Source organism: Dermochelys coriacea, chromosome 1 (assembly GCF_009764565.3).
Source record: "Dermochelys coriacea isolate rDerCor1 chromosome 1, rDerCor1.pri.v4, whole genome shotgun sequence".
Taxonomy (NCBI): Eukaryota; Metazoa; Chordata; order Testudines; family Dermochelyidae; genus Dermochelys; species Dermochelys coriacea.
The window spans coordinates 249,028,557-249,043,812 of record NC_050068.2 but is presented as its reverse complement, the minus strand read 5'-3'; the positions used below and the strand labels follow the sequence as shown (position 1 = coordinate 249,043,812).

Here is a 15,256-nt window from a genome sequence, read left to right as displayed (position 1 = left end):
TCTGCACGCTGCCCTCACCCCGAGCACTGACTCCACAGCTCCCATTGGCCAGGAACTACAGCGAATGGAAGCTGCAGGGGCAGTGCCTGCAGGCAGGGGCAGCGTGCGGAGACCACTTCCCCCCCCACCCAAGAGCCACTGCTAGAGGAATGTGCAGGTCTCTTTCAGGGCTGCCCAAGGAAAGCGCTGCCCAACCAAAGCCTGCACCCTGCACCCAAACTCCCTCCCAGAGCCTGCACCCCAATCCCGCCTGCTTCAGCCTGGTGAAAGTGAGTGAGGGTGGGGGAGAGCCAGTGATGGAGGGAGGGGGTATGGACTGAGCAGGAGGACGGGGCCTCGGTGAAGGCGACAGGGCAAGGGCTAGGCAGGGGGGAAGATGGAGGTCCCCAAAATTTTTTAAATCAAAATGGGGGTCCTCCGGTTGCTAAAATTTCAAAGCCACTGATCTAGACCATCCCTGACAGATGTTTGTCTTATCTGTTCTTAAAGATCTTCATTAATGGAGATTCCACAACCTCCCTAGGCAATTTATTCCACTGCTTAACTACCCTGACAGTTGGAAAGTTTTTCCTAATGTCTAACCTAAACCACCCTTGCTGCAATTTAAGCCCATTGCCTCTTGTCCTATCCACAGAAGTTAAGGAGAACAATTTTTCTCCCACTTCCTTGTAACAACCTTTTATGTACTTGATAACTGTTACGTCCCCACGCAGTTGTCTCTTCTCCAGATTAAACAAAACCAATTTTTTCAATCTTCCCTCAGGGGTCATGTTTTCTAGACCTTTAAATCATTTTTATTGCTCTTCTATGGACTTCTCCAATTTTTCCACATATTTCCTGAAATGTGGTGCCCAGAACTCCAGTTAAGGCCTAATCAGTATGGAAGAATTAATTCTTCTGTCTTGTTTACAATACACCTGCTAATACATCCCAGAATGGTGTTTGCTTTTTTTTTTTTTTTTGGCAACAGCGTTACTCTTTTCACTCATATTTAGCTTGTGATATACTATGACCTACAGAGTCCTTTCCGCAATACTCCTTCCTAGGCAGTAATTTCACATTTTGTATGTGTGCAACTGACTGTTCCATCCTAAGTGGAGTACTTTGCATTTGTCCTTATTGAATTTCATCCTATTTACTTCAGACCATTTCTCCAGTTTGTCCAGATCATTTTGAATTTTAATCCTATCCTCCAAAGCACTTACAACCCCTCCCAACTTGGTATCGTCCACTAACTTTGTAAGTGTACTCTCTATGCCATTATCTAAATCAGAGGTCGGCAGCCTTTTAGAAGTAGTGTGCAGAGTCTTCATTTATTCACTTTAATTTAAGGTTTTGCATGCCAATAATACATTTTAAAGTTTTTTTTAGAAGGTCTCTAAGTCTATATATTATATAACTAAACTACTGTTGTATGTAAACAAGGTTTTCAAAATGTTTAAGAAGCTTCATTTAAAATTAAATTAAAATGCTGATCTTACACCGCCGGCCCACTCAGCCCACTGCCGGCTTGGGGTTCCGTTCACCTAGGCCAGCAGCGGGCTGAGCGGGTCCTGTGGCCGGGACTCCAGCAGGCAAGGAGCTAGCAGCCAAAACCCCAGACCGGCAGTGAGCTGAGCAGGGCCGGTGGCCGGGACCCCAGACCAACCGTGGGATGAGCAGCTCAGGCCGCTGCCAGTCTGGGTTTCTGTCCGCTGGCTCCTGCCAGCCAGGGTCCTGGCTGCCGGCCCCACTCAGCCCGCTGCCGGTCTGGGGTCCCGACCCTGTCCACATACAGTAGGTACCTACCTTCTTCATGGTTCTAGCCCATTCTCTTCTTCTCTTTGCACTGAGCTGAGGGTGGGAGTGCACTGAGCACAGGGTTGGGGGTGACTGAGCAGGCTGAGGGTTGGAGTGTAGGGTCTGGCCAGGAGCTAGAATGAGGGAGGGGACTCAGGGTTGGGGCAGGAGGTTTGGGTGTGAAGTGCTTACCTGGGCAGCTCCCATTTGGTGCAAGGGGTGCAGGTGGGAATGGGACGGGGGGCAGGAGCTCCTGTTTGTTGCTCAGGGTGGGGGTGGGGATGTGGAGGGGGTGCCGAAGTCAGGGCTGGGGTTGTGGGGGGGTGCAGGGGTCAGGGCAGGGGGCTGGGGTCATGGCAGTGCTCCCAGCCCCCTGCCCTGAGTGGTTCATGGCAGGGGGCTGGAGGGGATATGCCGATTCCACCCCCTTCCCCAAGGTCCCCGGAGCAGCGAGTGTGCTGCGACTCCGCTTTTCCCTCTTCCTCTCCTTGGCAAGGGCCGTCAGCTGATGGGCGACAGGGAGGGAGAGAAGGAGAGGCAGGAACCCCGCACGCTGGGGGAAAAGGCAGGGGAGGGTGAGCTCGCCTGCCCTGCAAGGAGAGCGTGGGGGGCAGAGAAGAGCGGCCTGGGCCGGGCCGAATTTTTAATGGCATGCTGCTGTCCCCAGCCCCTCGCATGCCATCTTTGGCACGCGTGCCATAGGTTGCCAACCCCGATCTAAATCATTGATGAAGCTATTGAACAGAACCTGATCCAGAACTGATCCCTGCAGGACCTCATTCAATATGCCCTTCCAGCATGACCATGAACCACTGATAATTACTCTCTGGAAATAGTTTTTGAACCAGTTATGCACCCACCTTATAGTAAGATGACTGGATGTCCGATTTTATAGGGACAGTCCCGATATTTGCGGCTTTTTCTTATATAGGAGCCTATTACCCCCCACACTCTGCCCTGATTTTTTTATATTTGCTATCTGGGCACCCTCCCTTATAGTAGCTCCATCTAGATTGTATTTCCCTAGTTTGCTTATGAGAGTCATGTGACAGCATCAAAAGCCTTAATAAAGTCGAGATATCACATCTACCACTTCCCCCCCATCCATAAGGTTCATAACACTGTCAAAGAAAGTTATAAGGAAGCTTATTTTCTAGGTGTTTGCAAACTGATTGTTTAATTATTTGCTCCATTATCTTTCCAGATACTGAGGTTAAGCTGACTGGTCTGTAATTCCCCAGTCATTTGCCTTTTTTTAATAGATTGGCACTATATTTTCCCTTTTCCAGTCCTCTGGAATCTCTCTTTCATAACTTTTCAAAGATAATTGCTAATGGCTCAGATATCGCCAAGCTCAGCTCCTTGTGTATTCTAGGATGTATTTCATCAGGCCCTGGTCACTTGAAGGCATCTAACTTGTCTAAGTAATTCTTAACTTGTTCTTTCCCTATTTTAGCCTCTGATCCTACCTCATTTTCACTGGCCTTCACTATGATAGATGTCCAAACGCTACTAACCTTAGGTTGAAAACTGAAACAGTCATTTAGCACTTCCGCCATCTCCACATTTTCTGCTGTTGTTTTTCCCCCCTCATTGAGTAACGGGCCTACCCTGTCCTTGGTTTTCCTTTTGCTTCTAATGTATTTGTAGAATGTTCTTTTGTTATCCTTCATGGCTCTAGCTAGTTTAATCTCAGTTTGTGCCTTGACCTTTCTAATTTTGTGCCTACATACCTGTGTTATTTGTGAATATGATGGAAGAGAACAGGAGAAAACAACTGTTAATAACTTTAACTGCAACCTAACTTCGTCAAACGTCCATTCATCACTACCCAGCAATGAGGTTTAACGATAAAGTCTAAACAAGCCAGTCTTTTATTAGCAACAGGGTGGATTGCTTTAAATCAAGTAATTTAAATCACCAATTTTAATTATGAATTAAACCATTAGTTTTAATTGTGTTTTAAATTTGTACTTTAGTTATTTCCCTACCATTGGTGAATAACCCTTAAAACATGTTGACTTGCAACTAAGTATATCCTTTATATTAAATTTGGTGCTTCTTTTTGTTAACCAGGAGGATTCAATATATTTATATACATTTACTTAAGCCCATGTATAGTTTAAACTTACTTTTATTCACTCTTAATTTTTACATTTTTTATTGCTAGAAAATGGGTGCATTTCTTATTTACACTATGATTAATTATTTTACTTCTGATCTGTGTCAAGTTCTATTTGCACAAAAGATTTTAATTTTTATTAAATAAAACTACCTTACATGTGCTGGATACATGGGGGAAAAAATTTATCAAAATGTGTTATTAAAAAAAAGTACACCAGACCCTTGTTAGAACACGGGATTTGGGATCCATGCACGGTACTGTGTTAACGCAGGGACCGTGTTAAAATGAATTACAATTAAAGTAATTAAATTTGGGATCCATGGCCACGACCGCGTTCTATGTGAATTTGCGCTATATAGACACACGTTCTAGCAATGGTCCAGTGTATTATCTGTAGTTAGGGAACTGAACTGATTGTTTCTGGTCCTCATGTCCTTCAAGATTTTAGAACTAGATGATCTCATCTTCTCACACCTAGTTTTTATTCATAGATGGGAAGCAGAAAACAAGCTTTCCTTCTTTTTCAATTCCCAAGTGGTTTCTTAACTTTGAAAGAACTAGCTGAACACTCTGAAACTAAAAATATTCTCTACACTTGCAGAAAAGGCTATTGCTCTCAAAAGGTGGTTTAGGACTTCAACAAACTCTGGTTCCAAGTGCTTAGCCACGGTCTTCCAACAGCTCAGTGGTTTGACTTTCTTTAAAACTTGGCCACAAACATTGACTCCTTATTTCTGTATTTAATGTAAATGATTAATAGATTGTAAGTTTTGGTTTTAACATAGGTTGTGTCACAACTGGGACATGGACAGTCAGACATAGTGATCGGACCAGGAGTCAGGTACTGGGAAGTCAGAGTGAAAGATTGGCTAGAGGGCAAACAGAGTGTCAGGCAGGCTCAAGTTACCAGGAGACTGCAGTGGGGTACCAGGTTACAGGCAGCAATCTAATAGCTAAGTTGAGGACAAAGCACGGTAGGCAGCTGGAGTCTAGAGTTTATTGAAAGCGAAGTCTGGAGCAGAAATGGGCAGACAGTCTGCATTGCTGCTCAGAGAGCTTCCCGTCATGGCTTCCTGGTTTATATACTGGTATTTGCCAATCAGGGGCTTGCAAAAAGGACTGCCACTCCAGCCCTGCTGTACTTCCTGCTGAGCCCAGCTTCACAGGGTCCTCCCACAGAAGCCCAGCCTAAGCCTCCTGTGGCTGTGTAGGAGTCAGCAGCCTAGAGGTCCCAGGTTCCAACTCTGGGAGGACCCTCAAGGTCCCAGGTTCCAACTCTGTAGGTTCTAACAGGTTGCCACAAGTTTAAAATTAAATAGATTTTTTTAAAATTTAAATAAAAACATCCTTTTTAAAAAAAAAAAAGGTTTTTTATGCACCTTAGTTAGCAAGACATCTGAGATAGATCAGAGAGGAAACTTTTCCTGTAGGTCCTATTTTAAATTAAATTTGAACTCAGACTAAACAGATATACTCTTAAAACCCCACAAAGTTCAGTCTTTATCACAGACAATGTGTTGTAAATTTGGAGAATATACTCTGTATTCTTCATGCAAAACCAAGAGGCTGGAGCCCTGCGCTTTAAGGGCAAAAGAGGCTTAAAGGCATTATCATGCCTGTAGTAAGATTTTTTGGGGGGAGCGGGTGGGGGACAATAGCAACATAGGGGAAAATGATAATAGGGACAGAGAAGGAACAACATTGAGAACAATGTAGGAAGTGATACTCGCTTTCCTATAAGGGATCATGGTGTAAAGAGTAAAGGCAGGTAGGGACCGATGGTATAAACAAAAAAAATAGTAATGAGGTCTATAACATTCCATGGACTATTTTGACAGATTTCACGGGTACTTATTGAATAGTTTAACAGAACACAAGAAGTGCACTACTATTTTATTCCTTCAAACTGCAAGGGGAACAGCTGTAGAGAGGAAGTGGCATCAGACAGTCACAGTTTGTGTATGTGCCAAATCATTTTTTTCAAGCTTTTGTTTCTGTCAAACATTGAAAAAAAAAAAAAAAAAAAAAAAAAAGACACTGGATTTCCCAATCCCCTTTTAAAAAAAAAAAGTAGATAACTGCACAAAACTAATACAGATGGTAAGTTGTGAAGACAAGTTGATTTCATTTACAATGTGCATTTGTTGGAGTGACAACAGTACTAATATACATTTAAGAACTAAATATTACCCTAAATAGTTTTTCTACCATGTAATTATTTAAGGTCCACTTTCTCAATACACTTCTCTAGGAACAAATGCTTTACATCAACAGAAAGTTGTGAATCCCTGCTCTTCAAGTTATGTAAAGGACTTAGTTCTAGCTTTGGCACATTGCAAAAAACTGGTCCTTAAAACTATCATTGGTCCAAATCTGAAGAGGTGAAGCTAAATTCTAAATCCTTGCTTTTACCAGATACACATTTGAGGGGTAGCATGATATTTTTGTGACAGCTTCTTTTTAATAAAAAGAAAGTCATTTGAAATTACTGAGATGTTTGGAACATAAGCTACTGTAAAATGTATAAGTAGAGAAGTGTATAGATAAGAACACAGCTGAAAAAAAATGGTTTATTCCAGGGGTGGATTAATAAAAAGGATTTATTCCATGAACTTGCTTTAGCTCTAAGTTTTGTGTACTCAAACACAGCATTAATTCCTAATAGCAGTGTATGGGGGAACAGGAAGAATTGAAAAAGGCTGTGAGAAAGTCTAATGCAGTCCTAGGATGCATCAGGCGAGGTATTTCCAGTAGACAGGGAAGTGTTAGTGCTGTTATACAAGGCACTGGTGAGACCTCATCTGGAATAGTGTGCAATTCTGGTCTCCCATGTTTAAGTGCAACAGGTGCAGAGAAGGGCTACTAGGATGATCCAAGGAATGGAAAACCTACCTTATGAGAGGAGACTCCAAGAGCTTGGCTTGTTTAGCCTAACCACAAGAAGGCTGAGGGGAGATAGGATTGCTCTCTATAAATAACTAACTCCTCTCCCTCCATGGTAAGTGCCAAGGTGGACACAAGAACAAATGGATATAAGCTGGCTATCAACAAGTTTAGGCTTGAAATTAAGAGAAAATTTCCAACCATCAGAGGAGTGAAGTTCTTGAACAGCCTTCCAAGGGGAGCAGTGTGGGGCAAAAAAACCTAACTGGCTTCAAGACTGAGCTTGATAAGTTTATGGAAAGGATGGTATGGTGGGAGAGGTATGATGAGACTGTCTGCAATGACATGTAGTTGATCTGCGACTGCTAGCAGCAAATATCTCCAACAGCCAGTGATGCAACACTAGATGAGGGAGAGCTCTCAGTTACTACAGAGAATTCTGAGGCATCTGGCTGATAGGTCTTGGCCACATGGCTCAGGGTCTAACTGATCACCATATTTGGGGTCAGGAAGGAATTTTCCCCCAGGTCAGAGTGGCAGAGATCCTGAAGGTTTTGCCTTCCTCTGCAGCATGGTCACTTGCAGATTTAAACTAGTGTAAATGATGGATTCTCCGTAACTTGAAGTCTATCATGATTTGAGAACTTCAGGAACTCAGCCAGAGGTTGGGGTCTATTACAGGAGTAGGTGTGTACGGTTCTGTGGCCTGCGAAGTGCAGGTCAGACTACATGATCGTCCCTTCTGACCTTAAAGTCTATGAGACTGGATCAGGATTTTGGATAAGATATAAAGCCTTTTGCTTCCAAGTCACTGGTTGTATTCTGGGTCATGTTTGCTGAAGTGGCTAAAAGGCTTACTATCTAATAGGTGTTTGGTGATTTAAAAGATGAACTTTTGGTGTCTATCCAATTCCCAATGAACAAATATGTAAGTCACAAAAATCATATTCATAACTGACATCAATTGGCATCTTGTTGCCGTTTTCAGCTGATGCATGCAGGACTGAACAGGCATAAAGGCTGAACTACCTTCACCTTTCGAAAAGGACTGAGGTGGATGAAGCTTATATTACAACTCTCTTTTGTATGTTCTGTAGATAAGAACTTAATTCACCAGAGTGATCAGTCCAGCAGCAATCATGAACAGTAAACTCATTTTTATTGAAATCTCAAAGTACAGAAATACATTTGTAAGTGCAACTGCTGAGTTGCCTAGAAAGCATTGCTGAGCTGCATGGGTAACTGCAGGCTAAGAGTTGGGAATGAGGGCAAGGATGGACACAATGGACAAATAAAATGTGATCAGCTGTTTACAACAGTACACAAATCAGCTTAGTTCAATGAGGTCTTGGTAACAGATTTAGGACTCATCCCTCATTGATCAATATTTCCCATTTTCACTTTTGGCCAAAGAAAGCGTACTCATCCAGTAAGGATGGTTATACTATGGTATCATGAATATGGTCAACAGCACTATTTGGGCTCTTTTTCAAAGTTTTCAAATACCAAATGCACACTTCCAGAGGTCCTCAAACTCTTTCATAGTATGGACTAGATCTTGGATACATTTTCTCATGAACCACCTTCCAGCCATTACTCACCATCCTTAAGGCAAATACAGCAACTGGAGTAAAATATTTTTAAAAAAATACTACCCACAGAATATCTTTTTTAGCTCTCCTTAATGCAACCAAGTTTCTTGTAGGGTTTTTTTTATTTAAGCATTAAACAGTCAAGTTAAAAGTTTCAGGTACAAAAGTCGTTCGAGTCCCCATGCCATTTTTTGTGGCTTCACAATTTTTTCCTATTTTTAAAGTTTTCCTCGACCAGTGATGTGCAAAAGTCCCACAAAAGCAGGAAAACTGACTACACACAACACACTGTCAAAAGCACAACAATTCAAAAAGTACAGAAAATATTTCTCTAATCTTGCAGTGTTTCCCAAATAGTAGGTCCCTGGCCTACCACAGGTATCCACCCCCCACACTGGCTCTCACTTCCCATGGGTAGCAGGCAGCAGTCTGAGGAGTGAGATCTGGACAGCAGCACCGCAGAAGTAGCGGCCTGAGACACTGAGCAGTCAGCCAGCAGCCTAGCAGAGATGGTGGCCACGATCGGTCATGGGGAGAGAGAGTGGCCAGCTGGGGCTGTAGCAGGGGGGCAGAACTGGGAAAGTGAGGGCAAGGGGGTTGGAGGGAGCCAACTGGGGTAATGGTGGGTCCCCAAAAAAGATAAAATGCATTTGGGTGTGTCACCTTTGTAAAAAGTTTGAGAGCCGCTGATTTAGGTGATACTTTTAACTATTAGAGAGACAAGCTGTGTGAGGTAGTATTTTTTATTGCACCAACTTCTGTTGGTGAAAGAGACAAGCTTTTGAGCTACACAGAACTCGAAAGCTTGTCTTTCACCAACAGAAGTTGGTCCAGCAAAAGATATTGCCTCACCCAGCTTGTGTCTCTAATATCCTGGGACCTACAGAGCTACAACATTGCATACAACTTCTAACTATTTTAAGTTTAAATTTAAAAAAGTCAAACTTCTACCTGAAATTTAAGTTGACAATTGCCCCTTAATGAACTGTGTACATTTGTTCTATATTTATTCTCCCTCTGATCTGTTTTGTTCCTCTGTACCCCATTCACATGCTCCCCTGATGTCTGGCCCACCTCTTCCTTGCAGATACAACCCAGATACTTGTTTTCCACTCCCCTGGACATTTCTCTACCATGAGCAATTCTAGTTACATTACCAGGTCCAGGAAGCTACAGTCTCAGGATAGCCAGTTCCTCACCTACTACTATGTAGCAATAACCCCAAGTGGATGCAAAAAAGGCTGGCTCCACTATCTTGTTTCCTTCCTGCCTTCAGTGGTGCCAAGGCTGCTCTTGGTAATGAAGAGCCTGGAATGCCTTGTAGAAGTAACTGGAGGCAAAGGAGAACCAGCACTATGACCTCCATCTGTTTATAAACCACCAGTAGTTCAGAGATCACAGTTTGGATACCAATGTGTTACCTGCAATACACATTACATGGAAATATAACACTAATCTCCCACACCCAGAATATATATACAGTGAAACAATACTACTCAAAACTAAGTCTGGGAAATAGCTATGCTGACTACGTTTGTTTCATTGACCTACATTTAATTTTTGAAAACTATTTTAAGCATCCATTTTTGTATCCCGCTTGAAGAAGTTTAAGTTTTGCCTCTTTTGTTGCACGTAAGAGAATCAATCTTCTCAGTGTTAACACTGTACAAAGCAGCATGTGTAGCAAAGTTGAAATAACCAACAGACTTTGGCAGAAAAGAATTACATTACACATTTTGCTTTCATAGGTCTACAGATACATTTTTTGGCTTTCAGGTTTGATTAAACATGGAAAGAGGGGGACAGATGCACAAAAAATTAAGGTTATGAGCACGTATACAGGGCTGACTCACCACTGTCCTCTGTTTGTTGGGTAGGAAGACTCTAACAATAGGTTTTTGTGGAGACTTGGGGTTATTCCTTGACATATCTGTGGGGTTCTGATAAACCGAAAGAGATGAAGGTGCTACAGAGAGGCTAGAGGAGGAAGATGATGTAACTGTGTCTGTTGAAGCAGAGCTGGAGACAGAGAAATCAGTTCCATTCCCCATGGATTCCAATAACTGCTGTTCTCTTTGTTGTAGAGCATCTAACTTGCTGGTGTACTCTTCATAGGCCTGTAGAGGAGGAAAAAAAGGTTATTTAAAATCAGTTAGGCATCTTGGATGCATAAGCTGCATTGAGTGTGAATTTGTAGCCATAACACCTTAGGCTGTAATTATAGAAGATTCAAGTTACACAAAATTAAGCCTGATCAGTTCTGGGATAGGAGACGGGGGGGGGGGGTGGAGGGGTGAAGAGAGAGAGAATACAGGACGTTGCTATCGATTTGTTAAGCCAAACTGATACTGAACCAATAGCTCATCTTTTGATGGGATAGAAAAGCCATCATGACTTTCAACTCCAAAGTAAATGCTCCAAAGATACCGTAGTACCTAAAAGAGGTAACTTAAGTAATGAGCTTTAACAAAGTTTGCGGGTTACTTCACTGAACTATGCTAAAACTGATTACTCCCTTGGAACCAAAACCAAACATATGCAGTGTAAGAATGAAGGGGGAAACCGAAGTTTGCATCTCTAGTATACACGTTTTAGTATATCATCATGGAGAAATTATAACTTGAAAAGTTGCTAATAACTATAGAATAAAAATGTGGAGCCCAGTCCCAAAGACTAGTTGTGTCCTAAACTAAACATGGTTGTCTCTTTTTAAAGTGTCAAGCAATTAAAAAAAATAGTTCTTATTTTCACTACTTCGTTATGTATGCCCCTTCAGGGGTTCATGAATAGCATTTCTTTGCCTCCTGTTTTGATCTCACATTTTTCACAATTGCTGGCTGACAAACTACCCTGTTTACTCCTCATCTTCCCTCCCCACTTACATTATCAAGGATGCCAGTACAGCTCTTAAAAAACAGTTTTAGTTAGAAAGTGCACTCAAGTTGAAGGCTTTTCAGCAGGACAAAATTGCTTGGACGTAAAACATTTTTTAAAAGACTGTATTCGGTAACTGTGTGATGAGTTAAATATTTTGAATCCAGTGCATTTCCACCAGATAATTAAAGAGGGCTCAAAATTTGAATCCAAAACTATTTGACAGTGTCCCTTAGTTGAAAAACAGAACACTATCCTTTGAATAGAACAGTTTTTAAGTCTGGCTATAAAAAAATTTTTAATACACAGACACAAGGAAAAATCACTCATTGTGTTGTGGATTTTCCAGCCAGCTGAAGACAAGAAACCCTCAGAACAAATATGACGACACCTGCAATCAGACTCATTTCCAACCAAAAAATATTATAATAGTCTAGGTTTACTTTCATCTAGAATGTTGAACTCTGCAGCCAGCTCATCAGAAGTGTTTCTGTTCGGTGTATTAGTTAATACTAACATTAAACTTTCAGATTAGTTGCAATGATTCTCTGAGTTTGGAGGTTTAAAAAGGTATACACAAGTGCATGCTTTGCATTTTACAGACAAACTAAGATAGATCGCTGCCCCCAAGAGCTTTCCATCTAAATAGCTGAAGAGGACAGAGGTTTTTTCTCCCCTTTATCCTCCACACAAGAAATCAAGACTGATATCAAGGTGCATACTGCCTGCTTTGCTATTAGAGGGGCTTCCTTGTTATAGAAGCAAAAAAAAAGTCCCACTTAAATCCATTTGTCTCTCTCATGCTTTTCATATGCAATGTTTTCTAGCTATAAACTTCCTCCAGTTGATTTTATAGTAAGCTTAATGTGCTAAACTTGTCTTAATTTTTTTTATTATTAAAAATGCTTTACAACTGAACTAACAGAATATCTTAAAGATTTTGGAGTTCAATGCCCATGTGTGGAGAAGCCATTAGCTTTCACTGGAGAGGAAAATGAACACTTTCAAAGAGCCTATCATAAGCACTCTATTTTGTCATTTTCGTATTTTTCCTTCACAGCTGCATTTGCAGGTTCAGCTAACCACTCTCCCTTTATTGAGGAAACAGTTTCTCTCTTCCTCATTATCAGTCTTTACCAACTGTTCAGAATGGAGATGTGCTCTGAATTTGTGACATCATTTCTATGCCAATAGGCTGACAAAGAATTATGATTGTGAGATAAACAATCAAATTCAAATACTAAATCTCAAAGAGAACCCAGAAAAACTGAAAAAAAAAATTATATAACCTTTATACACCAGAAACGGGTCTAGCGCCTCAGAGACACCAAATTCTGCCCTAAATTATACTCCATTGTCAAAAACCATTATTCCAGATTTACTCAGGTGTAACTGAGGGCAGAATTTGGCTCTGTCTATAGAAGATCAGCTTTTAATACAAGTTTCTCTTCTACTTCCAGGAAAATGGAATGTTTTTCCATATACGTATAATTCCAGTAAGAGTTATACACAGAGAATTATCTTAAGATAAACAAATGTTAAAAAGTCACAAGCTTCTACTACAGTTTTGCCAATATACTTTTCCAAATCTATTCTTACTTCCTTTTTTCATAAACATTAGCTCAAATAATGTTTTGTAACACACACAGTATCACATTGCTGCAAGATATTTGTGGGTTTAACTTAGTTCCTGGACAAAATTACACATACTTTTCAAAATACGCAGACTGTTTATTTTGGCAACCTAAGATATTACTATTGCAAACCCAAGTTATACTTCATAGATAAGTCACTTGAATGTAAGTAAGTGACAGATACTGGTAAACTAACTTTGGGCTCCTTCCCACTAAAATCAATGGGAAAAAAACCCAAACTTATTAACTTTAATGGGAAAGGGAACAGGGCCTGTTAAACAGTTAGTCACAGAGCAATAGAAGAAACAGCAAAAACATGTCGCACAACTAGATATCCATGACTGGATTTTAGAAGTTTGTTTAAAAATCAATCCCTTTTATAAGCAAGAAGCAATAACAGAATGGAGAGCTGGTCAGAACATTTTCGATTTAGTTTCATTTTGTCAAAGCCAAAATGTTTGAGACACACATAGGTTTTGACTGACTGCTATAGTACATGTAACAGTCAGCTGCACAATAGCACCATACTGGAAAAAACACAAATCCTCCTACTATACTTCATTTGGGTAAAGGTATACAACTACTACACAGAAAGGTTGACTGACCTATGTTAAACATCAGTTAGAAGAAGAGGATTCACCTCTTTTGAAAGTTGTGATAAACTACACTGACACAAATAGAAACTTTGCCTGTCTATACCTCGGAGTTGCACTGGTGCAGCTACACCAATGGCCCTAAAAACCCCCAAATCTAGACAGTCTAGACAAAGCCTTAATAGTCAAAATTAATTTCTGCTCCTTCTTTTGCTTACAATGGTTGATTTAGTTGATGAAAAAACTAATGCTTTAAATAAATGGAGTCTTAGATCACATCTCCACTGTATTGTAAGGAAGGCCAAGTTAGCTGAATATTCTGTCAACATAATGAACAGTTAAAAATGTAATAGGGTTTTATAAAATATCAAAAAAATTAGGCTGAAATCTGTTAAGTTTTTGCTTTTCCAGTGGAAGCAAGCAGTGTTCTGCTACAATACAAGTTTTATAGTTGCTTTTAGCTCCATATACAGCCAAGAAAATAAACACAGAACAGTGGAATGTGCACAATTGAGGACATGTAGCACTTGAAGATTAAAAACTGCAGTTTTTAAAGCCTTTATGCTTATCCAGCAACTAAAGCTGGTGAAGCATGTTCCGATCACCCCCTTTTCACAAGGAACCTGGCACCTGTGTTCTGCACCAGCTGGAGTTTGTGAAAAACCTTATTACACAAGCCAATCTACAGGGAATTTCACTAATCTAATCTTGTTATGACAGAAATGTGGATAACCATTTCAGAGTCTGACACGTTATAGAAATGGATGCAAGCTGTCTGTTCTCTGACTGGTAAAAACTAACAACAGAACTTAAATATCTCAGAAAAGAAGAATCTGAAAGACACTCAACTTCTCACTGAAGCACAAGGTAGAAACCCTCCCCAAGCATGACCACCTTGGATCTTCTCTGACAGCAGAATTTTCAATAGAGCATGACATTACTGGTATCCAAATTCACAGCTATGTGAGTAATGGTATAACCGCCATTGGCTCCATCTGTAAAAAAGGTAATACTTGCCCCGAAGTATACCTTCTGGGGTATTGGAAATGTATTTGTGCTTGTAAAAGTGCTTTAGGCTGCTAGATGAAAGGTGCTATGCAAGTGCAAAATATTTCTAAAACTACATTTTTTCTACTCCAATGTTCTACCATATTTTCACTACGTTTACTAGTACATCATGAAGGTCACAGAATAGAAATTCAAGCTAGCAGGAACATACAGAAGAAGCAGCCTCAACAGGTACTGCAAGAGGGACTGTTGAACACTAAAGATATCACTGAAAACTGGACACTGTCCCCTTTGCTGACTGGCTATTTACTCCAGCCCTCTCCCTCACTAACTTCACTTGAGCCTCTATCCAGCTGCCCTCTATGCTTGCCTCCTTCCTGCACTCTTGCCCTATCATCTCCTTCCCGGATCCCATGGTCCTCCTTCCTACCTTTGTTTTTCCATTTAGAGAATCTCCTCTTAACAAACCCCCACTGCAGAAAAGACTTAAAAAAAAAGTCATAGAATTAACATCTATCAGTCTGCTTGTACATTATATCTCTTTCCTCTACTCTGTGGGTATCTTCTCGATTTAGACTGCAAGGTCTTTGGCACATGGTCAGTGTATAATTCTGTTTGTACGATGCCTAGCAATAGGAGGCCCTGTTTTTGGTTGGCTCCTGTGCACTTCTGTTATGCTGCTAATACTACCAAAATATTACTAAATTTGAATTAGACAGTAGTCCATACAAATGAAGTGCATTTGATAAAACATTCTTAATAGATTAT

The 15,256-nt window shown here is 40.9% G+C and overlaps 1 protein-coding gene across 6 annotated transcripts in view; it reads right to left on the bottom strand.

Annotated features, from left to right (window-relative positions):
- The window catches only part of BRAF (B-Raf proto-oncogene, serine/threonine kinase), a 140,792-nt gene that overhangs the window by 76,227 nt on the left and 49,309 nt on the right, over positions 1-15,256 (bottom strand). For all 6 annotated transcript variants that reach the window (XR_006282702.1, XM_043518744.1, XM_038387407.2 and 3 more), the window contains one exon: positions 10,233-10,496. Coding sequence is in view for 5 of the 6 variants with exons in the window: in XM_043518744.1 (XP_043374679.1) it covers positions 10,233-10,496 (264 nt within the window). In the remaining variant the exon portion in view is untranslated. The remainder of the gene's footprint in view (positions 1-10,232; positions 10,497-15,256) is intronic.